At 45.4% G+C, this 24,805-nt stretch overlaps 2 protein-coding genes across 6 annotated transcripts; both read right to left on the bottom strand.

The window, feature by feature from the left end:
• Positions 1 to 1,409: 1,409 nt before the first annotated feature.
• On the bottom strand, positions 1,410 to 2,180 carry LOC123929708 (keratin-associated protein 4-2-like). Of its 4 annotated transcripts, none has more exons than XM_045985688.1 (3): positions 2,128 to 2,180; positions 1,936 to 2,019; positions 1,410 to 1,869 (listed from the first exon to the last, which is right to left on the bottom strand). In XM_045985688.1, the coding sequence occupies exons 1-3, from the start codon at positions 2,178 to 2,180 to the stop codon at positions 1,410 to 1,412; spliced, it is 597 nt and encodes a 198-aa protein (XP_045841644.1). The 4 variants fall into 4 exon arrangements, with proteins under 4 accessions (XP_045841644.1, XP_045841645.1, XP_045841642.1 ...); XM_045985689.1 differs by having other exon boundaries at positions 1,410 to 1,659; positions 1,786 to 2,019; XM_045985686.1 differs by having other exon boundaries at positions 1,410 to 2,019.
• Positions 2,181 to 8,796: 6,616 nt separating this feature from the next.
• On the bottom strand, positions 8,797 to 9,447 carry LOC123929887 (keratin-associated protein 4-2-like). 2 transcript variants are annotated; one of them, XM_045986030.1, is made up of 2 exons: positions 9,395 to 9,447; positions 8,797 to 9,286 (listed from the first exon to the last, which is right to left on the bottom strand). In XM_045986030.1, exons 1-2 carry the CDS (start codon positions 9,445 to 9,447, stop codon positions 8,797 to 8,799), a joined length of 543 nt encoding a protein of 180 aa, XP_045841986.1. The 2 variants fall into 2 exon arrangements, with proteins under 2 accessions (XP_045841986.1, XP_045841985.1); XM_045986029.1 differs by having other exon boundaries at positions 8,797 to 9,447.
• Between the last annotated feature and the right edge of the window lie 15,358 nt (positions 9,448 to 24,805).

Here is a 24,805-nt window from a genome sequence, read left to right on the forward strand (position 1 = left end):
TCTTCCCATGGAGCTGGGAGCCCGATGCGGGACTCGATCCCGGGACTCCGGGACCATGACCTGAGCCGAAGACAGTTGCTTAACCCACTGAGCCACCCAGGCGCCCTCTCCCGCTGTTTCTTACGGATTTCTCCCGAGAGTTCTTCCTTGCACATCGTGTTTTAGTCTCTGATTTTTTGAGTGCGGTTGTAAGCATCACAGATGGGGACAGTTCCCCTTAAACAGGCCTCCTCTAGGGAGACAGCTCCTAACAGGGTGGTCTGAGTTCCTCATGGGAGCATGTCCTGTCCCTCAGGGGTGGAGAGTGATATTTTAGGAATTGGAGACTAATAGGCTAAGACCAAGTGTGCAAATACTGTAGGAAGAAATAGCATATAGTGAAAAGATTAAGTGCTTCAGTGGAGAATAATGGTCAGGGTGGCCTGCCACCACGGTGACCGTGCCTGTCGTATGGAAATGTTTTGAAGGCCCTGATCCCGAGCTCCGGAAGGCCGGCGTTAGGGTGATGTCAGGAGCAGACTCCAAAAACAGAGGTCTGAGAGCAAGTAGTTTGTTTGGGAGGTGATCTCAAGAAGTGCCGTAGGGGACGTGAGAAGTGATCCAGGGAAGGGATGGAAGCCAATCCAGAATGATTTCCAGAGCAGGTAAGCCCTGTAGGTGGCTGAGGTGCAGTCCTGGCTGAGGACCCCTGGTCTCCCACCCCCCACTCGAGGGGAAAGGGGCTAGAGCACTTCATCCACCAAGTGCTGCCCACTGGTTGAGGACTTCTCCTAGAGACTTCCTGTCCCTAGCTGTGGCCTGCCAAGGATTTCCTCCCTCATCTAGACAAAGGGCTCAGCAGAGAGCAGCGGGTGCTTGCTATAAACCACCAGTGTCGATGTCAGCGTGGAGAGCGCTGAGGGGATAGAGGTGGAAATCCTAAAGTCCTCTGCGGTGGACTCCCCTTTCTGCAGGGAGCACCAGAGATACAACCGACCCGCTAGGGTAAGAGTTCACGAACAATTCACGAGGGCAGAATAATGAGACAACTTCGATCTGTATGCCTGGAGACGTTCAGGTTTATTTGAGGTATAGGGGCATCTCTATATGAGGAAACCTGGCAGGAAAGAAGAGTGTGATTGGGATGACACGCTGGCTGAGAGATTTCAGAGAAAATGCAAGCTCCGTATTCCCTCGGGAGGGAGCTAGTAAGGAGGAGGCGGGGAGGAGGGTGTTGTTGGTGGGGGAGTACATTGGGAGGCCACGTCAGTTGAAAGGGCGGCGGGAACTGAGGTTTGACAGTTGGCCTGTCACGATTCCGCGCACAGTGGGACTACCTGAGGAAGATTGGTTGGTGAAAGACAGCGGGGGGCCGGCCAGGATCCTCAGCAGCAGAAGCCCCTAGAGCAGGTTGGGGAGCAGCAGCTGGTCTAGCAACAGCTGGGGCGGCAGCAGCTGGACACACAGCAGCTGGGGCGGCAGCAGGTGGTCCTGCAGCAGGTGGTCTGGCAGCAGGTGGGGCGGCAGCAGCTGGAACCGCAGCAGGCGGGGCGGCAGCAGCTGGACACACAGCAGCTGGGGCGGCAGCAGGTGGTCCTGCAGCAGGTGGTCTGGCAGCAGGTGGGGCGGCAGCAGCTGGAACCGCAGCAGGCGGGGCGGCAGCAGCTGGAGCCACAGCAGCTGGAGCCACAGCAGCTGGAACCACAGCAGGAGGGGCGGCAGCAGCTAGAGATGCAGCAGCTGGGCCTGCAGCAGCTGGAGCCACAGGAGCTGGAGCCACAGCAGGAGGGGCGGCAGCAGGTGGACACACAGCAGCTGGGGCTGCAGCAGGTGGTCCTGCAGCAGGTGGTCTGGCAGCAGGTGGGGCGGCAGCAGCTAGAGATGCAGCAGCTGGGCCTGCAGCAGCTGGAGCCACAGGAGCTGGAGCCACAGCAGGAGGGGTGGCAGCAGCTGGACACACAGCAGCTGGGGCGGCAGCAGGTGGTCCTGCAGCAGGTGGTCTGGCAGCAGGTGGGGCGGCAGCAGCTAGAGGTGCAGCAGCTGGGCCTGCAGCAGCTGGAGCCGCAGCAGGAGGGGCGGCAGCAGCTGGACACACAGCAGCTGGGGCGGCAGCAGGTGGTCTGGCAGCAGCTGGGGCGGCAGCAGGACTCCTCGCCACAGCCCTGGTCAGAGCAGACGGAGCCACAACAGGAGCTGGCCATGGTGTCAGAGGCTGGAGGTTCTGGGTGGGTTTCCAGGAAAGCGAAGGTCTTGAGTGTGGAAGTGTCTGTCCTTGTGCCATGGCCTCTATATACTGCCCAAACCGGGTGATTTGTCAACACGTCTTCCTTGTTGTTGTTTACCCATTATTTAAGTAATTATCAGATGCACGGTAGTGTTTGTCTGTGTAATGGTTTAAGCTCGTGGGACACAAATTTTCTCTTCTAGATGGGGTCAATTCCGTCTGGTCTGCTTTTCCTCCTGACTCACACCTCTGGCATCTTCTGGACCACTGTCTTCTCCTCTTCCTCTGCAGAGGGCTGTTACCTGATAGGTGGCATTTGCAATTACATTCTTCCTCTCCCCTCGTGTATCCCCTAGCAGGATGGGATCAGGGCCAACCTATCTCTGGTCGTGCATTTCTTCCAGTGGTCAGTGGGGAGGAAATTCCATGTGCATCGGGTGGCATGTGGGAAGGGGCATGAGACAAGAGGAAAAGGCCCTGTAGTCTGGGTCACCGTGAGCAATGAGGAAGGGCACAGCTGTCTATGTCTGCCGCGGGAATGGGTTTCTCTGGGGGTGTTTCTGTCTTTGGGTCACGTTGTCTACCCTAAAACCATGGCAGGCCACTATCTGAATGGTTCCCGCCACTGCCCTGATTCGTAGCTCCGGAAGCGTTAAGTTTGCGGTCACATATCTTTGTGTTGCCTTTCTCTGGATGGTCTTTAGATTCTGAAAGGCGTAGCCTCATCTTCATTCTTACGTCGTTCTCAATAAAAAATACTATTCAACGGAGCAGAACGGAAATGTAGCATAATCCGAATGTGCCTCTCCTCAGAATTTATCTCCAGACCTGGGAAAGGTAGAGCGCATTTTGTTTGTTTGTTTGTTTGGGGGGATACACTGGTAATCGGAATGGATGTTGGTCAAGGTAACTTTGTTCAGTTACTGTTTCTCCTTCTGCTCCACTTAGCGATAGTCCAACGTTGGGATGCGGCAAGTCATTCGAAGGGCCTATTAAATATGTTGGGACACATCCTCCAGGTTCTGTTTACATGGAGAGCCTGAGGTTTGGCATTTCTGACAAGTACCCAGACGATGTTGATGTTGGAGTCCCAGGGACCGTACTTAGAGATGTACTCCTTTATTCTGTTCGTTCATGCTTTGAGCAAGTGCCTCTGTCGGGTTCCTCACCACTGCTTTGCGATTATAGGAAGCACCCGCCACCGCGCACACACACAACTGCAATATACCATGTAAGGAAACACCAGAAGAGCTCATAGTAGTGTCATTTAACTAAGTTTAAAGCAAAGTGGCCAAGATGGCAATTTGGTAAAGACAGAGATTTATTCATAAAGAAATAATGTCATCACTCCTTCTTGTTTACCTTCTGTGATTGATTTTCTGATTTTGGTGGACTTTACATACATTGAAGTTAAAAAAAAAATCCCGAGTGTAGTCATCCATTGTGACAAATTTTGAAACACAGAAGCCCATTCGAGTAATCCCCGCATCTATCGGGATAGAACATTTCCATTATACCGGACGGTCCCCACCTGTCCTTTAGTAACGTCCCCTCAGTCACAGAGGTGATTGCTGTTTCGTAGGTTTTCTTTTGCCATGGATGTCTTTTAATCTAGAACATCAAGCAGACCCTACAACCAGGTCTAGTGTGCGTGTGTGTGCGTGTGTGTTTGTGTACATACTATTCATCTAGTCTGTAGAATTTCTCTTTGGTTGGGCACCATTGACTTGGCTTCTGCCTCTAAGAATCACTAATGTTGATGCACATACATCACTAGTTCAGTCAGGGCCGTCCTAGTGACGTACCAAGACTCCTCTGAAGTCATAGCTTTAAATTTCATGGTAGGGTGACCACCCATCCCTAAAGGTAAGTTGGGATGAACGGATTTCAGTTCACCCTAAATTTTTAAACAATTCTTTCATCCGATGGAAGATGCATAGAACTGAAAAACATGTGACCTATACGAGCATAAGATACAAACGGTTATGGAGCAAATATGTGTATAGCCAAAGCTCGAGTCACGAAATAGAACTTTGTTGCCACCAAGAAGGCTCTTGATATGTCCTTTGTTGACCAGCGTCGTTTTTTCCATGCTATAGATGATGACCGTGCTGATTTTTCAAGTAATGTTTTCATTTATTTTCCGTATGGTTTTATTAGGTAGGTGTGCACACCTAAACAACATAGTTTGATTTTTATATGTTTCTGATTGTGAAAAAGAGAATTCTGATTTGATTCTTTCACTCAGTATTATGGCAGAGTTCTGGTAGGCAGACTCCAAGATGGCCTTCAAGATGCTATCCACCGCTTGGTGTTCACAGTCTCCTGTATTTCCCTCCCGTCAAGTAACGTGCTTCTAAACCATGGCAGATGGCACCATCAAGGGGCTGAGTTACCACGGACTGTGACTTTCATCTCAAAGCCAACCCTTTCTCTCTCTCTCTCTCTCTCTCTCTCTCTCTCTTTGGCTTTGGTGAAGCCTGGTGCAATGTGGGAGAGATCCTTGCAGCAGAGAACTGAGCACAGTCTCCATTCGCCATCCAGCAAGGAAGCAAGGTCCCCACACTAGCGGCCCTCAAGGAACTGAATCCGGCCAGTGAGCATGTAAGTGAAGTGAGAAGTGGCTTCTTCCCCAGTGGAGCCCTCACCTGAGACCCCAGTGCCAGGCAGCTCCTTGCGTGCAGCCCTGGGAAACCCTGGGAAATGGAGGGTCTAGGTGGGCCATACCTACCGAGATATCGGATCCACAGAAACTGAGGTCATAAGTGAGTGTCACTTGAAACTGCTAAATTTGGCGGTAATACTGCGTAAGAACGGATAACCAGAACAAATTCACCTAGGACGACTGCACACACAGGTGAGAAAGGAGGAAATAAAACGTGCAGAGAGGAGGCGCCTGGGAGGCTCAGTGAGTTAAGCCTGTGTCTTGGGCTCAGGTCACGATCTCGGGTCCTGGGATCAAGCCCCGCATTGGGCTCTCTGCTCAGCAGGGAGGCTTCTTCCCTCTCTCTCTGCCTGGGTCTCTCCCTACTTATGATGTCTCTCTGTCTCTTGTCTCTCTCTCTCTCTGTCTACTAAATAAATAAATAAATAATCTTAAAAAAAGAAGAACCATGCAGAGAATGAGAAGTGCTAAAACTGATGTAGTCCTCAAGCCAGAAATTCCAGATGGCCTCAATTCCCTAGGAGAGATCTGGGGGCACTCTGTTCACTAAGATACCCAGGAGTCATCAAGTATCAGTGTCAGCAGGTCACTGAGGTAGTACTGCCTATTCTCTGAAGTCGGAGGTTGTGTTGGGATTTCTGGGACAAGGAATATGCTCCCTAGGAATAAGGGGAGGATAATATCCCTGAATGGCCGAGTCCAGATGGCAGCATTTAACTCTAGGAAGTAATGTGAGTATTATTATGTGATGGCCAACCAGACTGGAATGCCAAGGGCCAGAATGATGTGAAACCCTCAGGGACCTGATGATATGGATCATGGGGCATGGTGTCTCTCATAATAGGGTATAGGCAGCCAGAGGCTGGGGAGGTGGACGTGGCTCCTGGGGGGCTCAGTCGGTTCAGCTTCTGCCTTTGGCTCAGGTCATGGTCCTGGAGGGTTGGGATGGAGTCCTGCATCGGGCTCCCTGCTCAGTTGAGAGTCTGCTTCTCCATTAGTCCCTCACACTGACTGAGCTTGGTCTCTCTCCAGCTCTGTCTCTGTCTCTGTCTCTCTTTCTCCCCTGGAACAGTCAAACAAGGACATAGATAGCCAAATACAGTGCACCTTTCTCTGTGTGCACACACATACAACACACACAGAGACACACACAGGCGTGTGTGTGTGTGTCTGTGTGTGTGTGTGTGTGTGTCTTGAAACGAGCTTAAGAATAAAAGAAGAAAGGCCGAGGTCCTTGATCCCAATGGAAGGTCATGATCCCTGACACAGTTTGAAGACCTCAGGATGTCCTCAGACCCATTAACCCCTCAATGGAGAGACCAGTCTTTTTGGATGAAGGACCACAGGAAGTGTATATTGTAGGATTTCCTTAGTCCTTGCCCCAGAATCTGTAGCCACTGACCCATGGGAATGTGGAATACTCTATGTTGGCAGGCTGTTGGACATGGGATCTGTGTTGAACTGGACTGCAGGATATCCAAAACCTTTCATGGCCCCTGTATGAATACACGGATCTAGAGGTTAGAGTGCAAGAAGAAGTTTCCACATCATCTTCATCCCGGTGGTCCATTTGGGGGGAATTTGTGCCTCCTTCTCCTCTAATTGTAGGCTGTGTGCATCTAGGGGTCGCGTCTCCAAGAGAGGAAAGCTAGCAAGGGGTGGGGGGGAACATGGTCAAATGTGATTGGTATGAAAACTCTGGCTGGCACCTTATCCCCTTGGGTTTCTAGTGTCGGGAAATCATCAAGCACAGAAGGGAGCTCTGGGAGCCATTAGGAAGAGGTTTAGCATTGAGCCGATCTACAGGGGCATTCTTGGTATTCCTATTTCCAGTATCAACTGCCGATGAGCAAGTAGTGTAGCCCGAAGAGGACATAGGAATCATGGGCTCAGCACTCTCAGGGATGGGGTTTGAGGTCAGTGCCCCCAGGCAAGTCAGCTAAAGGAGCAGCGGAGCCACCCTCTAACGCCCTGTCTTGTAAGTTTTTCTAGAAGCGGTGGCAGACCACATGGAGCGAGGGTAATGAGAGCAATCCATAGACATGAGCAGAGGCAGGGGTAGATACGGATATTCATTCGGGTGTCTTTTGCCTTAAATGGTCTGATGCACACGCTAGTGCAGAGTACGGGCTACGCATGGCTCACACTGTTCACGCACACTGTTCTGCAGGGAATTGTGTCAGCCTAGGGGTGGACCACAGCTGGACGTCTGGCCCCTCCCTTCTTTCTACGGGGTTGTCCACGGCTAGTGATAAGTGATGTACGCGTACATAGGCTCAACCCCCTTGCCTCTAAGAGGAGCAGTCCAATACCCCAGTCCACACCCCTCATCTGTGGGGTCGGAACGTGGGGGTGGAATTGGACTGAAACCACATTTTGCATTCGTTCCTTTTAGACCCTTAATTTGTCTCCCTCCATTTCGTTCTTTCTTTTTTTCTTTTAAATGATTTTATTTACGTTTTTGAGAGAGAAACAGTGAGAGAGAGCATGAGAGGCGAGAAGTTCAGAGGGTGAGGCTGTCTTCCCATGGAGCTGGGAGCCCGATGCGGGACTCGATCCCGGGACTCCGGGACCATGACCTGAGCCGAAGACAGTTGCTTAACCCACTGAGCCACCCAGGCGCCCTCTCCCGCTGTTTCTTACGGATTTCTCCCGAGAGTTCTTCCTTGCACATCGTGTTTTAGTCTCTGATTTTTTGAGTGCGGTTGTAAGCATCACAGATGGGGACAGTTCCCCTTAAACAGGCCTCCTCTAGGGAGACAGCTCCTAACAGGATGGTCTGAGTTCCTCATGGGAGCATGTCCTGTCCCTCAGGGGTGGAGAGTGATATTTTAGGAATTGGAGACTAATAGGCTAAGACCAAGTGTGCAAATACTGTAGGAAGAAATAGCATATAGTGAAAAGATTAAGTGCTTCAGTGGAGAATAATGGTCAGGGTGGCCTGCCACCACGGTGACCGTGCCTGTCGTATGGAAATGTTTTGAAGGCCCTGATCCCGAGCTCCGGAAGGCCGGCATTAGGGTGATGTCAGGAGCAGACTCCAAAAACAGAGGTCTGAGAGCAAGTAGTTTGTTTGGGAGGTGATCTCAAGAAGTGCCGTAGGGAACGTGAGAAGTGATCCAGGGAAGGGATGGAAGCCAATCCAGAATGATTTCCAGAGCAGGTAAGCCCTGTAGGTGGCTGAGGTGCAGTCCTGGCTGAGGACCCCTGGTCTCCCACCCCCCACTCGAGGGGAAAGGGGCTAGAGCACTTCATCCACCAAGTGCTGCCCACCGGTTGAGGACTTCTCCTAGAGACTTCCTGTCCCTAGCTGTGGCCTGCCAAGGATTTCCTCCCTCATCTAGACAAAGGGCTCAGCAGAGAGCAGCGGGTGCTTGCTATAAACCACCAGTGTCGATGTCAGCGTGGAGAGCGCTGAGGGGATAGAGGTGGAAATCCTAAAGTCCTCTGCGGTGGACTCCCCTTTCTGCAGGGAGCACCAGAGATACAACCGACCCGCTAGGGTAAGAGTTCACGAACAATTCACGAGGGCAGAATAATGAGACAACTTCGATCTGTATGCCTGGAGACGTTCAGGTTTATTTGAGGTATAGGGGCATCTCTATATGAGGAAACCTGGCAGGAAAGAAGAGTGTGATTGGGATGACACGCTGGCTGAGAGATTTCAGAGAAAATGCAAGCTCCGTATTCCCTCGGGAGGGAGCTAGTAAGGAGGAGGCGGGGAGGAGGGTGTTGTTGGTGGGGGAGTACATTGGGAGGCCACGTCAGTTGAAAGGGCGGCGGGAACTGAGGTTTGACAGTTGGCCTGTCACGATTCCGCGCACAGTGGGACTACCTGAGGAAGATTGGTTGGTGAAAGACAGCGGGGGGCCGGCCAGGATCCTCAGCAGCAGAAGCCCCTAGAGCAGGTTGGGGAGCAGCAGCTGGTCTAGCAACAGCTGGGGCGGCAGCAGCTGGACACACAGCAGCTGGGGCGGCAGCAGGTGGTCCTGCAGCAGGTGGTCTGGCAGCAGGTGGGGCGGCAGCAGCTGGAACCGCAGCAGGCGGGGCGGCAGCAGCTGGAGCCACAGCAGCTGGAACCACAGCAGGAGGGGCGGCAGCAGCTAGAGATGCAGCAGCTGGGCCTGCAGCAGCTGGAGCCACAGGAGCTGGAGCCACAGCAGGAGGGGCGGCAGCAGGTGGACACACAGCAGCTGGGGCGGCAGCAGGTGGTCCTGCAGCAGGTGGTCTGGCAGCAGGTGGGGCGGCAGCAGCTAGAGATGCAGCAGCTGGGCCTGCAGCAGCTGGAGCCACAGGAGCTGGAGCCACAGCAGGAGGGGTGGCAGCAGCTGGACACACAGCAGCTGGGGCGGCAGCAGGTGGTCCTGCAGCAGGTGGTCTGGCAGCAGGTGGGGCGGCAGCAGCTAGAGGTGCAGCAGCTGGGCCTGCAGCAGCTGGAGCCGCAGCAGGAGGGGCGGCAGCAGCTGGACACACAGCAGCTGGGGCGGCAGCAGGTGGTCTGGCAGCAGCTGGGGCGGCAGCAGGACTCCTCGCCACAGCCCTGGTCAGAGCAGACGGAGCCACAACAGGAGCTGGCCATGGTGTCAGAGGCTGGAGGTTCTGGGTGGGTTTCCAGGAAAGCGAAGGTCTTGAGTGTGGAAGTGTCTGTCCTTGTGCCATGGCCTCTATATACTGCCCAAACCGGGTGATTTGTCAACACGTCTTCCTTGTTGTTGTTTACCCATTATTTAAGTAATTATCAGATGCACGGTAGTGTTTGTCTGTGTAATGGTTTAAGCTCGTGGGACACAAATTTTCTCTTCTAGATGGGGTCAATTCCGTCTGGTCTGCTTTTCCTCCTGACTCACACCTCTGGCATCTTCTGGACCACTGTCTTCTCCTCTTCCTCTGCAGAGGGCTGTTACCTGATAGGTGGCATTTGCAATTACATTCTTCCTCTCCCCTCGTGTATCCCCTAGCAGGATGGGATCAGGGCCAACCTATCTCTGGTCGTGCATTTCTTCCAGTGGTCAGTGGGGAGGAAATTCCATGTGCATCGGGTGGCATGTGGGAAGGGGCATGAGACAAGAGGAAAAGGCCCTGTAGTCTGGGTCACCGTGAGCAATGAGGAAGGGCACAGCTGTCTATGTCTGCCGCGGGAATGGGTTTCTCTGGGGGTGTTTCTGTCTTTGGGTCACGTTGTCTACCCTAAAACCATGGCAGGCCACTATCTGAATGGTTCCCGCCACTGCCCTGATTCGTAGCTCCGGAAGTGTTAAGTTTGCGGTCACATATCTTTGTGTTGCCTTTCTCTGGATGGTCTTTAGATTCTGAAAGGCGTAGCCTCATCTTCATTCTTACGCCGTTCTCAATAAAAAATACTATTCAACGGAGCAGAACGGAAATGTAGCATAATCCGAATGTGCCTCTCCTCAGAATTTATCTCCAGACCTGGGAAAGGTAGAGCGCATTTTGTTTGTTTGTTTGTTTGGGGGGATACACTGGTAATCGGAATGGATGTTGGTCAAGGTAACTTTGTTCAGTTACTGTTTCTCCTTCTGCTCCACTTAGCGATAGTCCAACGTTGGGATGCGGCAAGTCATTCGAAGGGCCTATTAAATATGTTGGGACACATCCTCCAGGTTCTGTTTACATGGGGAGCCTGAGGTTTGGCATTTCTGACAAGTACCCAGACGATGTTGATGTTGGAGTCCCAGGGACCGTACTTAGAGATGTACTCCTTTATTCTGTTCGTTCATGCTTTGAGCAAGTGCCTCTGCTAGGTTCCTCACCACTGCTTTTCCAATATAGGAAGCCCTGCCTCTCCCCTCATCTGCAAATACCATGTACAGAAACACCAGAAGAGCTCATTTAACTAAGTTTAAAACAAAGTGTCCACGATGAGAATTTGTAAAGCAGCGATTTATTCAAACAAATAATTTGGTTACCCCTGTTTTCATTTTGTGATTGATTTTCTGTTTTTGGTGGACTTTACACACAGTGAAGTTAAAAAATCCTGTGTGTAGTCATCCATCGTGGTGAATTTTGATACACAGAAGCCCATCCGTGTAATCCCTGCATGTATCAGGTTAGAATATTTCCATTATACTAGAATGTCTTCACTGTTCTTTTATTAAGGTCCCCACAGTCATAAATGCAATTGTTTTTCTGTAGGTTTTCTTTACCATGATGTCTTTTGACCTAGAACATCAAACAGATTCTACATCTCTATTTTTTTGTCTTGGTTGGAAAGTACCAGAGAATGATGGTGCTGTCAATGATAAGGAATTTTCTTTTCCTTTAGGTCCTTCTGTGTGTGCAGAGTATCAAATTTTCAGGAAGTAGATTAGCTGGCAAAAATAATTTTTTATGGTATACATATGGAGAATCTGCACACACATTGAAATTCCAAAGACCATGAGGCAACATGATATTAATATGAGCTAAGGAGAGGGTAGGTGTCTGAGGACACGAAGGGGAGGAAGACCTTTAGGAAGGTGAGATGAGATGTTTAGAAAACAAATGTTTCCTTATTTTGCAGATAAGTTTCTTAGGTTAAACGGAATCACCATTAATAGTCTTTTTCTGGTACAAGATGGATTGAGGGGAAGAGAAGGAACTTTTCTGGAATTTGTTGGGTTATGATTCCCTTTAACTGAAAATGATGTTCATGTCAAAGTGGCTCATTTTGATGCAGCTTTTTCTTAGCACCTTTACCTTTCACGTCATCCAAGTCACAGGTCAGATCATCCCCTCCTCAAGAGAAGCCACCTCGTGACCTCACAATCTCAAGAACATTCTCGTCTCTCTTACCGTAATGTACTCTATCTTTTAATTGTCTTCCTAACACTTATCTTTATTTGAAATCACCATGTTCCATCTTCTAATTGTCAGTATTGCCCTTCTAGAATGTCAACTCTTGGTGTTACATTCTGGGTTGCTTGAACAGTACATGGTATATAGAAAGCCTCCAATAAATACTTACTGAATGAACGAATTTGCACAACATTCCTTGGGGTCGGGGTCATGGTATGTTTGTACACATATATAAACATAGAAATATTTGTATCAACATGGGAAAAGGTCAGGGACAATACCCATCAATTTAATTTAGAGATGGGAGGAAAGTCATTAGGGAGACTTTTACTTTGTACTTTATAATTTTTTTGAATGTTGGGATTATTAAAGATACTTTTGTCTTCTTTTTAGTATGTTTCAAATAAAATCCAGTTTTAAAATGAACAGGGTATTTGGCTTAGCCAGGAGACACATCTTATGAACTATCATTTCTTTCTTTTTTTTAAATTTCTTTTCAGCTTAACAGTATTCATTGTTTTTGCACCACACCCAGTGCTCCATGCAATACGTGCCCTCCTTAATACACACCACCTGGCTCCCCCGACCTCCCACCCCCCGCCCCTTCAAAACCCTCAGGTTGTTTTTCAGAGTCCATAGTCTCTCATGGTTCACCTCCCCTTCCAATTTCCCTCAATTCCCTTCTCCTCTCCATCTCCCCATGTCCTACATGTTCTTTGTTATGCTCCGCAAATAAGTGAAACCGTATGATAATTGACTCTCTCTGCTTGACTTATTTCACTCAGCATAATCTCTTCCAGTCCCGTCCATGTTGCTAGAAAAGTTGAGTATTCATCCTTTCTGATGGAGGCATAATACTCCATAGTGTACATGGACCACACCTTCCTTATCCATTCATCCGTTGAAGGGCACCTTGGTTCCTTCCACAGTTTGGCGACCATAGCCATTGCTGTTATAAACATTGCTATAAACAAAATACAGATGGCCCTTCTTTTCACTACATACGTATCTTTGGGGTAAATGCCCATGCCCAGTAGTGCAATTGCAGGGTCATAGGGAAACTCTATTTTTAATTTCTTGAGGAATCTCCACACTGTTCTCCAAAGTGGCTGCACCTTGGGAATGAACTTGCATTCCCACCAACAGTGGAAGAGGGTTCCCCTTTCTCCACATCCTCTCCAACACACGTTGTTTCCTGTCTTGCTAATTTGGGCCATTCTAACTGGTTTAAGGTGGTATCTCAAATGTGGTTTTAATTTGAATCTCCCTGATGGCTAGTGATGATGAACATTTTTTCATGTGTCTGATAGCCATTTGTATGTCTTCATTGGAGAAGTGTCTGTTCATACCTTCTGCCCATTTTTTGATATGATTATCTGTTTTGTGTGTATTGAGTTTGAGAAGTTCCTTAAAAATCCTGGATATCAACCTTTTGTCTGTACTGTCATTTGCAAATATCTTCTCCCATTCCATGGGTTGCCTCTTTGTTTTGTTGACTGTTTTCTTTGCTGTGCAGAAGCTTTTGATCTTGATGAAGTCCCAAAAGTTCATTTTTGCTTTTGTTTCCTTTGTCTTTGGAGACATATCTTGAAAGAAGTTGCTGTGGCTATCATTTCTTTTGATTACCTCTGCCAGATTTTGTGTGACATTTCCAGGTTTGGGGTGAGGCCTCACGATAAAAGGCTATTGACACCCTGGTGCGCATTGGGTATATGCCAAACTTATTAACACAACCTTCACATACCTACTTTCCTAACCCCATCACCAGTAACTCTCTTATCTTCCTCATTGTTCTAAGCTCTAGTCCACACTTTTCAGATTCCACCCTTTGCAGTTCTATCCAATGCCCTGGAAAACCTACTCCTTCTTCTTTAGCTAGCAATAACATAGCTCAGATGCCACACTCTTATACCTTCTCTTGCTCCTTCAACCACTAATTTGGTGCTAGTCCCTTGATATTCCCAAAGAGTACAATCCATCTTGGCTACGGAACTGCAACAGTGTTGTTGTTCTTTGAATCCTCCACACCTAGCAAAGTCCTTAGCACATATTACATACTCAGTAAAAGTTTTTGGAGCTTGAGGAAACATTTGAACAATATTTAAGACCTTTTTTTTTTTAAAGATCTTTTAAATTATATTATGATACTAAGTTATAAAATGTCTCCATAGAAACAATGTAATGAAATTTCACTAATTCAAAAACAAGAAGGCAGAGTAGTCTAATTTGGTTGGCTAGAACTTTTAAAAATACAACCTTTTACCTTCTTTTCAATACATTTAAAGCATAATTGAGAATCCTAGCATCTAATGAATCATTGGATACTACATCAAAAACTAATGATGTACTATGTGTTGGCTAATTGAACATAATTTTAAAAATAATAAAATTAAAATCATAGCTAAAGAATGCTTCTAAGTGATAAGTTCAAGGGATAGGTACAGAATGATATGCAATTAGCATTAAGTAGGTCCACACTGGTTAAATATAACTTCTGTAATTATATTCACCATCTCAATTTGCCTTACAAGCAAATTTCATGTGGGTGCAGGCTAGGAAAAATTGGCCTGCTCATGTCCCTGAAGGAATGTGTCTAAATTAATGATATTCTATTGTGTGAATGTCATAACAAGAGATTTAAAGGTTGTAGGAGACATTCAGGACATCCTTTTCTGGTGGAATGTTTCAGATAATGTGTCAGCCAACTAATGGATTATTGCCTCAATACATGACACTCCCAGGAATGTATAATGCCCTTAGAATAGAATTACTTTCCTGAGAGTGAAAGTGAGTCACTGATCCCACAGTCTTTAATGTTTAGAACATGCGCAGCATCGTGTGGAGATTGTGTTGGGGCCTGAAAAGCCCCAAGTGATTGATTCACTGTTGGGATCACAATAACAGGCCCATGTTTGCAGACAAGCTATATGTTGTTTAGAAATATTCTTCTTGAAAGGTCTTTGTTGGTTTTGATAGAATCATAAAACTAGAGTCCTGTGGAGTTATATGTTGTCACTCACTGATGTATTTAGCAAACAGTGTTTGAAAGCTTCCCTATTCTGTTGCAGGCACTGTGCATGCTATGCATGAAACCACAGTACTTGTACCTTCTTCAAAAACCCTTCCTGATAGTCTCCACCCAAACTACCTCTTCCTCTCCTAATATTCTTGGAGTATATATTCCTTGCGTGTTTTACATTGTTTCATCATTCCTTTACCTGAGCTTCTTAAGAAAAGATACTAATGGACCCACCTAGCTTGCAGAATGGCCAAGAGCTAGATCCATATACATATTTGTTAAATAAATCATACAGTCCCCACCTTTGGGAAACTCAGTATGGTTAGAGAAAGATAAACAGATAGTTAAAGTAGAAAGGAAGTTTCTTTATGGAGAACCAATTGCTATAGACTCCCTAATGGTAGAAGAAGTAATTAACTGTTTAAAAGTGATACAGAAACGGGACATTAGATGTGGAACTTAAAGAGCAAAAGGGGATGGGGCAGCTGGGTGTCTCAGTCAATTAAGCAGGTGCCTTCGGCTCAGGTCATGATCCTGGAGCCCTGGAATCAAACCCTACATTGGGCTCTCTATTCAGCTGGGAGCCTTCTTCTCCTCCTCCCCTCTGCTTGTGCTCTCTGTCTCTATCTCTGTCTCTTTCTCAAATAAATAAATTAAATCTTAAGGAAAAAGGTGGGGGGCAAAAGGGGATAGACAGAGAGTGAATCTGAGCCAGAAATGCTGACAGGTGCAAAGAAGGCACAGAAGCATGAGAGAGCATGGTGTGTTCATGTAATGGGAAGTGATTTTGGAGGGGTAGGGTTTATAGAGGTTTTCTAGCATTTCTGTACTTTAAAAACACCTTAGGAGCACCTGTGTGGCTCAGTAGGTTAAGCCTCTGCCTTCAGCTCAGGTCATGATCTCAGGGTCCTGGTATCGAGCCCTGCATCAGGCTCTCTGCTTAGTGGGGAGCCTGCTTCCCCCTCTCTCTCTGTCAAATAAATAAAATATTAAAAAAAACAAATTCCTCTTATCAAGGAGATCATATGATAATAGTATTTCTCCTATTGACTTATTTTGCTTAGCATATTACCCTCTGGTTCCATCCACATTGTGCAAATGGCAAGATTTCAGGGTTTTTTATGGCTGCATAATATTCCATTGTGTGTATACTCCACATCTTTATCCATTCATCCATTGATGGACACCTAGGCTCTTTTCATCATTTTGGCTATTGTGGACATTGCTGCTATAAACATTTGGGTTCATGTGCTCCTTCAGATCACTACATTTGTATCTTTGGGGTAAATGCCCAGTAATGTAATTGATGGGTCATAGGAGAGCTCTATTTTCAACTTTTTGAGGAAACACTATACTATTTTCCGGAGTGACTGCACCAGCTTGCATTCCCACCAGTGTAAAAGGGTTCCCTTTCCTCCACATCCTCGCCAACACCTGTCATTTCCTGACTTGTTAATTTTAGCCATTTTGACTTGTGTGAGGTTGTATCTCACTGTAATTTTGATTTGTATTTCCCTGATGCCGAGTGATGTTGAGCACTTTTTCATGTATCTGTTGGCCATTTGGATGTCTTCTTTGCAGAAATGTCTGTTCGTGTCTTCTGCCCATTTTTTGATTGGATTATTTGTTCTTTGGGTGTTGAGTTTGATAAATTCTTTATAGATTTTGGATACTAGCCCTTTATGTGATATGTCATTTGCAAATCTCTTCTCCCATTCTGTCTGTTGTGTTTTGGTTTTGTTGACTGGTTCCTTTCCTGTGCAGAGCCTTTTATCTTGATGAAGTCTCAATAGTTCATTTTTTGCCCTTGCTTCCCTTGCCTTTGGCAATGTTTCTAGGAAGAAGTTGCTGCGGCTGAGGGTAAAGAAGTTGCTGCCTGTGTTCTCCTCAAGGATTTTGATGGATTCCTGTATCACATTGAGGTCTTTCATCCATTTTGAGTCTATTTTTGTGTGTGCTTAAGGAAATGGTCCAGTTTCATTCTTCTGCATATGGCTGTCCAGTTTTCCCAACACCATTTGTTGAAGAGGCTGTCTTTTTTCCATTGGACATTCTTTCCTGCTTTGTTGAAGATTAGTTGACCATAGAGTTGAGGGTCTATTTCTGGGCTCTCTATTCTGTTCCATTGATCTCTATGTCTGTTTTTATGCTAGTGCCTTACTGTCTTGACGATTACAGCTTTGTAATAGAGCTTGAAGTATGGAATTGTGATGCCACCAGCTTTGGTTTTCTTTTTCAACTTTTCTCTGGCTATTCAGGGTCTTTTCTCGTTCCATACAAATTTTAGGATAATTTTTTCCAATTTTTTGAAAAAGTTGATGGTATTTTGATAGGGATTGCATTAAATGTGTAGATTGCTATAGGTAGCATAGACATTTTCACAATATTTGTTCTTCCAGTCCATGAGCATGGAATGTTTTTCCATTTCTTTGTGTCTTCCTCAATTTCTTTCATGAGAATTCTATAGTTTTCTGAGTACAGATTCTTTGCCTCTTTGGATGGATTTATTTCTAGGTATCTTATGGTTTCCAATTATAAATGGAATCAATTCCTAAATTTCACTTTTTTGTGTCTTGTTGCTGGTGTATAGAAATACAACTGATCTCTGCATTGATTTTATATCCTGACAGTTTACTGAATTCCTGTATGAGTTCTAGAAGTTTTGGGGTGGAGTCTTTTGGGTTTTCCACATAAAGTATCATATCATCTGCAAAGAGTGAGAGTTTGACTTCTTTTTTGCTGATTTGGATGCTTTTAATTTCTTTTTGTTGTCTGATTGCCGGGGCTTGGACTTCTAGTACTATGTTGAACAACAGTGGTGATAGTGGACATCCCTGCACCATGTTCCTGATCTTAGGGGAAAAGCTCTCAGTTTTTCCCTATTGAGAATGATATTCACTGTGGGTTTTTCATAGTTGGGTTTTATGATATTGAGGTATGTACCCTTTGTCCATTGTCCTTATACTGTGAAGAGTTTTGATCAAGAAAGAATACTGTACTTTGTCAAGTGCTTTTTCAGTATGTATTGAGAGTATCATATGGTTCTTGTTCTTTCTTTTATTAATGTATTGTGTCATATTGACTGATTTGTGGATGTTGAACCAACCTTGCAGCCCAGGAATAAATCCCTTTTGGTCATGGTGAATATTTTTTTAATGTACTGTTGGATCCTATAAGCTAGTATTTTGGTGAGAGTTTTTGCATTCATGTTCATCAGGGATATGGGTCTGAAATTCTCCTTTTTGATGGTGTCTTTGTCTGGTTTTGGGTTAAAGTAATACTGGCCTCATAAGATGAGTTTGGAAGTTTTCCTTTCATTTCTATTTTGGAACAGTTTAAGGAGAATAGGTATTAGTTCTTCTTTAAATGTTTGGTAGAATTCCCCTGGGAAGCCATCTGTCCCTGGGCTCTTGTTTGTTGGGAGATTTTTGATTACTGCTTCAATTTCCTTACTGGTTAGGGGTCTGTTCAGGTTGTCTATTTCTTCCTGGTTCAGTTTTTGTAGTTTATAGGTCTCTAGGAATGCATCCATTTCTTCCAGATCATTAAATTCATTGGCATATGGTTGCTCATAATATGTTGTTATAATTGTATTTCTCTGGTGTTGTTTGTGATCTTGCCTCTTTCATTCATGATTTTATTAATTTGGGTCCTTTCTGTTTTGTTTTTGATATATCTGGCCAGAGGGTTATCAATCTTACTAATTCTTTTTTTGTTTGTTTGTAATCTTACTAATTCTTTAAAAGAACCAGCTCCTACTTCTGTCAATGTATTCTACTGTTATTTTGGTTTCTGTTTTATTGATTGCTCCTCTGATCTTTATTATTTCTCTTTTCCTGCTGGGTTTAGACTTTCTTTGCTGTTCTTTCTCCAGATGCTTTAGGTGTAGGGTTAGGTTGTGTATTTGAGACCTTTCCTGTTTCTTTTGATTTAAAAAAAAAATAATGTTATGTAAGTCACCATATGGTACATCATTAGTTTTTGATGGATTGTTCCAAGATTCATTGTTTACACATAACAACCAGTGGTCCATGCAATATATGCCCTCCTTAATACCCATCCCTGGGCCAACCCATCCCTCCACCCCCTCCCCTCTAAAACCTTCAGTTTGTTTCTCGCAGTCTGTAGTCTTTCATGGTTCATCTCCTCCTCCGATTTCCCCTCCTTCATTTCCCCCTTCCTTCCAACGTCCTCCTTGCTATTCACTATGTTCCACAAATAAGTGAAACCATATGATCATTGACTTTCTCTGCTTAACTGTTTCACTCAGCATAATCTCCTCCAGTCTCAGGCATATTGATGTAAAATTTGGTTTTTCATCCTTTCGCATGGCTGCGTAACATTCCATTGCATATATAGACCACATCTTTTTTTTTTTAATTTCTTTTCAGCGTAACAGTATTCATTGTTTTTGCACCACACCCAGTGCTCCATGCAATACGTGCCCTCCCTAATACCCGAGAGGAGAAGGGAGTTGAGGGAAATTGGAAGGGGAGGTGAACCATGAGAGACCACATCTTCTTTATCCATTTGCCTGTTGAAGGGCATCTCTTCTCTTTCAACAGTCTGGCTGTTGTGGACATGGCTGCTATAACACTGGGATGCATATGGCTCTTCTTTTCACTAAATCTGTATCTTTTCACTACATATGACCTAGTGCAATTGCTAGATCATAGGGTAGCTCTATTTTTATTTTTTTGAGGAACCTCCCACTGTTTTCCATAATGGCCGCACCAACTTGCTTTCCCACCAATATTCTAAGAGGGCTCCCCTTCTCCACATCTTCTCCAACATTTGTTGTTTCTTGGCTTGTTAATTTTTGCCATTCTAACTGGTGTAAACGGTATCTCAATGTGGTTTTGATTTGAATTTCTCTGATAGGTAATGATGATGAACACTTTTTCATGTGTCTGTTAGCCATTTGAATGTCTTTTTTGGAGAAGTGTCTACTTATATCTTCTGCCCATTTTTTTTTCTCTTAACATTTATTCCTTTCTTCCTCTTTTTTTTTTTTTTTGATTTATTTGTTTATTGGGTGTTGAGTTTGAAAAGTTCTTTCTAGATCTTGGATATCAGCCCTTTGTCTGTAGCTGGTTCTTTGAAGGAATTAATAAGATCAATAAACCACTGGCCAGGCTAGTCCAAAAGAAAAGAGAAAGAAGCCAAATTAATAAAATCATGAATGAAAGGGGATCATGACTAACACCAAGGAAATAGAAACAGTCATCAGAAATGATTATCAACAGCTATATGCCAATAAGTTAAGCAAACTATAAGAAATGGATGCATTCCCGGAAACTTAAAAACTTCCAAAACAGAAACAAGAAGAAACTGACAACCTGAACAGACCAGTAATTAGTAACAAGATTGAAGCAGTGATCAAAAACCTCCCAAAAAAACAAGAGTCCAGGACCTGATGGATTCCCTGGGGAATTCTACCAAATACTCAAAGAAGAAATAATACCTATTCTCCTGAAGCTGTTTAAAGAAATAGAAACAGAAGGAACACTTCTAGACTCTTTCTATGAGGCCAACATCACCTTGATCCCCAAACCATCAAAGACCCCATCAAAAAGGAGAATTTCAGACCAATATCCCTGATGAATATGGATGCCAAGATTCTCAACAAGATCCTAGCTAATAGGATCCAACTGTACATTAAAAGATTATCCATCATAACCCTCTGGTTGTTATGCTCCACAAATAAGTGAGACCATATGATACTTGACTCTCTCTGCTTGACTTATTTCGCTCAGCATAATTTCTTCCAGTCCTGTCCATGTTGCTACAAAAGTTGGGTATTCGTCCTTTCTGATGGAGGCATAATACTCCATTGTGTATATGGACCACATCTTCCTTATCCATTCATCCGTTGAAGGGCATCTTGGTTCTTTCCACAGTTTGGCGACCGTAGCCATTGCTGCAATAAACATTGGGGTACAAATGGCCCTTCTTTTCACTACATCTGTATCTTTGGGGTAAATACCCAGCAGTGCAACCAGAGGCTTATGAAGGGGCGGCAGGAGGGGGGGGGTGTGGGAGGTTGAGCAACCAGGTGGTGGGTAATAGGGAGGGCACGTACTGCATGGAGCACTGGGTGTGATGCCAAAACAATGAACACTGTTATGCTGTAAATAAGCAAATAAAAAAAAAAAAAAGATTATCCATCATGACCAGGTGAGATTTATCCCTTTGTTGTTTCTTGAGAAAAGCTTGTATTGTTATATACTTTCCTCTTAGGACCACCTTTGCTGCATCCCAAAGATTTTGAATAGTTGTGTTTTTGTTTTCATTTGTTTCCATCAGTTTCTTAAATTATTCTTTAATTTCCTGGTTGCCCCAGTCATTCTTTAGTGTGATGTTCTTTAGCCTCCATGTATTTGAGTTGTTTCCAACTTTCCTTTTGTGACTGAGTTCAATTTCAAAGCACTGTGGTCTGAAAATATGCAGGGAATGATCCCAGTCTTTTGATACCAGTTGAGACCTGACTTGTGACCCCAGATGTAATAGAGAATGTTCCATGTACAATAGAGAAGGATGTGTATTCTGTTGCTTTGAGATGGAATGTTCTGAATATATCTGTGATGTTCATCTAGTCCACTGTGTCATTTAAAGACTTTATTTCCTTGTTGATCTTTTGTTTGGATGATCTGTCCATTTCAGTGAGAGAGGTATTAAAGGCCCCTACTATTATTGTGTTATTGTCAATGCATTTCTTAGATTTTGTTATTAACTGGCTTATATAATTGACTGCTCCCATGTTAGGGGCATATTTAAATTGTTATATTTTCTTGTTGGACAGACCCTTTAAGTATGATATAGTGTCCTTCCTCAACTCTCATTATAGCCTTGGTTTAAAATCTAATTTGTCTGATGTAAGGATTGCCACACCAGCTTTCCTTTGATGTCTATTAGCATGGTAAATTATTTTCCACCCCCTCACTTTAAATCTGGAGGTGTCTTTGGGTCTAAAATGAGCCTCTTCCAGATAGCGTATTGAGGAGTCTTGTTTTTCATCCATTCTGATACCCTGTGTCTTTTGATTGGGACATTTAGCCCATTTGCATTCAGGGTAACTATTGAAAGATATGAATTAAGTGCTATTGTATTGCCTGTAAGCTGACTATTACTATATATTGTCTCTGTTCCTTTCTGGTCTATGTTACTTTTAGGCTCTCTCTTTGCTTAGAGGACCTTTTTCAATATTTCCTGTAGGGCTGGTTTGGTGTCTGTAAATTCTTTTAGTTTTTATTTGTCCTGGAGGCTTTTTATCTCTCCTTCTATTTTCAGTGAAAACCTAGCTGGATATAGTTTTCTTGGCTGCATATTTTTCTTGTTTAGTGCTCGGAGTATATCATGCCACCCATTTCTGGCCTGCCAGATCTCTGGGGGTTGGTCTGCTGCCAATCTAATATTTCTACCATTGTAGGTTATGGATCTCTTGTCCTGAGCTGCTTTCAGGATTTTCTTTATCTCTCAGACTTTTAAGTTTTGCTATTAGATGATGGGATGTTGACCTATTTTCATTGAATTTGAGGGGGTTCTCTGTGCATCCTGGATTTTGATGCCTGTTTCCTTTCCCAAATTTGGGGAATTCTCTGCTATAATTTGCTCCAATATACCTTCTGCCCCACATTCTTTCTTCTTCTTCTGGGATCGAATTATTCTAATATTGTTTCATTTCATGGTATCATTCATCTCTTCAATTCTCCCCTTATGATCCAGTAGCTGTTTATCTCTCTTTTTCTCAGCTTCTTTTTATCCATCATTTGGTCTTCTATGTCACTAATTCTCTATTCTGTCTCTTTTATTCTAGCCATTACAGGCTTCATTTTTTTTTTATTATTGCACATCATGAAAAGCCTTTTTTATTTCAACTTGGTTAGATTTTAGTTTTTTATTTCTCCAAAAAGGGATTCTCTAGTATCTTCTATGCTTTTTTGTGCCCAGCTACTATCTTTTTTTTTTCCAGCTACTATTTTATAATCATCATTCCGAACTCTAGTTCTGACATATTGCTTAGGTCCCTAGTAGTCAGTACTGTCTCTTGTTCTTTTTTATGAGGTGATATTTTCCATTCTGTCATTTTATCCAGAGAAGAATAGATGAATTAAAGAACAAAATACTTGAATGATAACATCAACCATAGAAAAATAAACACTAAATAAATCAGAAGAGACCTGAAAACAGGGGGAAAAAATAAGAATATGATCAAGCTGGTGAATAGAATTAAGCCACACCATAAATTCTGGGATTATTTTGAACTGTTAGAAGAAACTGCCTTCCAAAATTTTAAGAAAAGAGAAACTTATATGTATATAAAAATAAGGGTAAATATCATGAAGGGATGGAATATGACTGTAAAGATGAAAATTTAAAAAAATTTTTAAAAGAATTGATAAGATGGTTAAATAATAGGAAAGAAGAAAATTTAAAAAAAAGAGAAAAAAATTTTTAATATTTATTTTGAAAGAATAAATAATCTTGGGGGAAAAAGCCATGAATTCTGTGTGCTATACTCCATTGCACTAGAGTTTGGCGGTTCTCAGTGATAGGAGAACTTGGTCTTCACCGGATGTACTTGATGATCTTGTGGGGAAAGAGCCTGTTGCAGTGATTCTCAATTAGGAATGCCAATGAGGACATCACATCCTTTCTGATCTCTCTCTCGAGTATAATCTTCCCATGAAAGACGGGACCCTGGACTCACAGTGCCTCTTCCCTGCGTCGCTTTCCCGCACTCCAGCCAGTGGGATCTGCCCTCCCCAAAGAAGCTACGTGCCTGGTCGCTGTTCTTCAGTGTCGCGTCTGGGGGGTACCGTCCTCTGACGTGACTATCCGCATCTCAGTCTTGGTTTCCTGAGCCCTGCAGTGGGAACCTTGAGGCCCAAGTTGAAAAGACTTCAAGAATTCAAGAAAACGTACGTGAAGCATTTGGCCGGTACTTAGCAAGGAGGGAGCAAGCCGGGTCCTGTCCGTTTCTCAGCACAGCTCCCAATCCCCCAAGCCCTAAGAACCAGCCAGAGGCAAGTGTGGTGTTGGCAGTCTGTTCAGAGCCTCCTGGATAGCTGGTCTGCAGGGCTGGTGGGTGCCCCAGACAGAAGCCTTCCTAGCTCCTCAGAGGTCCCTCCGCTGCTCCCGGGAAGTGACCCGGGGCCTTCATCTGCCCTCCCCGTCAGAGCCTGGAGGCAGCCTCACGTCCCTGAGCGCCGAGGCAGCATCAGGCATCAGTGTGGGACCAGAGGCGCCTGCCTTGCCCCTGTGGGGACTCCAGTGAAGGCCCCCGGGCTCTTTTCTCTTTCTTCTTCCTCACATGGGTCTCATTATCATCACCACCCGTCCCCAGAAGAGGCCCGTCGGTTTCCCTCCAGCGCTTCACAGTTGCTTCCCCCGAAGCCGGAGGCTGTTTGCTTCCCTTCCGTGCTTCCGAGGTCACGGATGACTCCAAGTCAACACACACGCCCAGCGCAGGGGCTCTCGGTCCGTGACGTCACCCGTCCTTCCTCTTCTCGGTGCCCTGTAGATCCCGACGCCGTATCGCCCGCCAGTAGGGGAGCATGACGTGTTTGGCACAAAACTGTACACCCCCAGAGGTCCCGAGGACCAGGAGGCCCAACCCGAATGGGCCTTCCACGACCCCGGAAGGTGTGCGTGTGCAGACGCGGCCCACGGGCGCAAGGCCTCCACAGGCTCCCCTGTCTCTGAGCAGGAGGAGTGCATGTTGGGCAGGATGGCGCCGACTTCGGCGCAAGGGTCCCCGTGTCCCCAAGAGCTCTAAAGGGCAAGGCCGCTGCCCTCACACTGGGCCGGAGGTCCGTGCGTGGTGGGACTCGGCTGTCTACCACTTTGTCCCAGAGATCACCCGCATCTACAGGACAAGAGGACGTCTGCGGGCCGCGAAGACACTCGGACCAGCATCTTGCTGGTGCCCTGGCCCAGGCTGTTGCCTGACTCGCCTGCTCGTGGGTATGTGAGCGCCCTTGAGCAAGGGCAGGAGACGCGGCCTGGCGTCTGAGTGCTTCCCTGCCAGCTCTGGGACATAACGTCCCTAGATTCCCTCATCCTCAAATGGAGATAGGAATTTGTGGGGGCAGGCTAGGAGTCTCCAAAAGGATCATTAATG

Source organism: Meles meles, chromosome 18 (assembly GCF_922984935.1).
Source record: "Meles meles chromosome 18, mMelMel3.1 paternal haplotype, whole genome shotgun sequence".
Lineage (NCBI taxonomy): Eukaryota > Metazoa > Chordata > Mammalia > Carnivora > Mustelidae > Meles > Meles meles.

Bases quoted from the DNA above. Each gene is read 5' to 3' on its own strand.
- LOC123929708 (XM_045985686.1), bottom strand. From the start codon at position 2,180: ATGGCCAGCTCCTGTTGTGGCTCCGTCTGCTCTGACCAGGGCTGTGGC. The intron at 2,020-2,127 runs GTCCTGCTGCCG...CTGCAGGCCCAG, and splicing joins GACCAGGGCTGTGGCGAGGA to CTGCTGCACCTCTAGCTGCT.
- LOC123929887 (XM_045986029.1), bottom strand. From the start codon at position 9,447: ATGGCCAGCTCCTGTTGTGGCTCCGTCTGCTCTGACCAGGGCTGTGGC.